The sequence below is a fragment of the Propithecus coquereli genome, unplaced genomic scaffold, assembly GCF_000956105.1.
Source record: "Propithecus coquereli isolate 6110/MARCELLA unplaced genomic scaffold, Pcoq_1.0 Scaffold341, whole genome shotgun sequence".
Lineage (NCBI taxonomy): Eukaryota > Metazoa > Chordata > Mammalia > Primates > Indriidae > Propithecus > Propithecus coquereli.
In genome coordinates this window covers 2,132,191-2,133,902 of record NW_012149075.1, presented here as the reverse complement: position 1 = coordinate 2,133,902, position 1,712 = coordinate 2,132,191, and the positions used below count along the sequence as shown (strand labels likewise).

The following is a 1,712-nucleotide window of genomic DNA, read 5'->3' as shown; positions in this document are numbered from 1 at the left end:
GCCCGGCCTTATCATTGTTCTTGAAATGATCACTTTGACTTTGGGATTTGTCACTAGTCTTCACTCTGTTTTATCCCTAGTTTGCCCTTGTCCCTGGGGACTCATAGAGGATGGTAGACCCTTAAAGCTTAAGAGCCAGGTGCCTGGATTCTCATTTCAGAAAAAAAAAAATCTTGTATCCAGATTCTATCCAATTGACTTCTCTAAGGAAACAGTACACAGTTGTAAGAGACTAGCAGAGGCTTGAACAGAGCTAGACATTACTGGATCCGAAGTCCCAGTTCTTTTTTCTTACTGGCTGTATGGCCTTGAACAAACTTCTTAACCCTTCAAGATCTGAGTTTCTCTGTCGTGAAGTGGAGATAATAATACACCACAGAATTGTGAGAACTAATGAGCATAAATTGCTCGGTACAATTCCTCATACACAGTAAAACACAGACTGTGTTATGATATATCTTGCCACTTAGACAGATGATCTTTCTCCTACAGTTTACTTGCTGGCCTGATTATGGGGTACAGTGCGCAATTTGGCATCAGGCAGATTTGCATTTGAGTTCCAGCTCCGGTTACCTACAAGCTTTGTCACCTAAAACACATTGCCCTGTGTTTAGTCAAATTCTTGCTACTAAAATTGGGTTAGTGATGCTTACCATGTAGGTATATACATATTTATTTGTACACACACACCACTTATGGGGCTCAGAGTAAGAACATGGAAAAGATAAAACTGGGGCTCAAATGGTGTCTGTAGATCCTTTACAGTAGAAATCTTGGGTAGTTGTAAAAAATGTATTGTGGGGAATAGTTCAAGCTCCTAACAAATCTTAAAAGCAAAACTTCAGTCCTGTAGTTCTGGGCACCACTTTTTTTTTTCTTTCCACAAAAATTAGTTGTTATGGGAAACCAAATTATGTATATACTGATGACCACTGCCATTTTCTAAAAAGGCATGAAGAAAAGATCAGAAGGAAGTGTACCAAAATGCTAGGTTTGTTTTAAACACGAGTTACATCAGCAAAGTGATTTGTTGTAGTTATTTCTTTAGTTTTCCACATTCTCTGCATTTTGGTAATTTTTACGGTTGGTATATACTTTCAAAATGGAGGAAAATTAATTTTTCAATATTGCAAAAATTATTCCACAAGCTGAGCACAGTGGCGCATGCCTGTAGCCCCAGCTACTCAGGAAACTGAGGCAGGGGGATCACTTGAGCCCAGGAGTTTGAGGTTACAGTGAGCTATGACGACGCCACCGCACTCCAGCCTGGGTGACATAGTGAGACCCACTCTTCATTAAAAAATAAAATTGGCCCATAAGACTTTACTGTGAATGTCTTCAGATACTAAACTCTGTCCTCATCACGTGTCTTCCAGCTACAAGCCTGATCTGATCTGGTCTGATGGGGAGTGGGAATGCCCTGATACTTACTGGAACTCCACAGAATTTCTTTCTTGGCTCTACAATGATAGCCCCGTCAAGGTATGCAGTTATATAACTAATTTCTTATTTGTCTATTAGGATAAAAGGAAGTACAAGGAGCCAAGATCTGGAGTCCCAACAACCACCACAGCAGCAATAACAAACAGTAATATCAGCGTGAGGGTGGCAGGGGCTGAGGCACTTAATGGATGTTAAAGGTTTCTCCTTTACTCCTTCCCCACACCCCTTGGAGTCTAAGCTTTATTTTTCTCTTTTAATTCTTGATTTTG

General features: G+C 40.2%; 1 protein-coding gene across 1 annotated transcript in view; it reads left to right on the top strand.

The window, feature by feature from the left end:
• The window catches only part of FUCA1 (fucosidase, alpha-L- 1, tissue), a 19,137-nt gene that overhangs the window by 11,464 nt on the left and 5,961 nt on the right, over positions 1-1,712 (top strand). Inside the window, 1 exon segment of the mRNA XM_012650887.1 lies at positions 1,284-1,482. Coding sequence (XP_012506341.1) covers positions 1,284-1,482 — 199 coding nt within the window.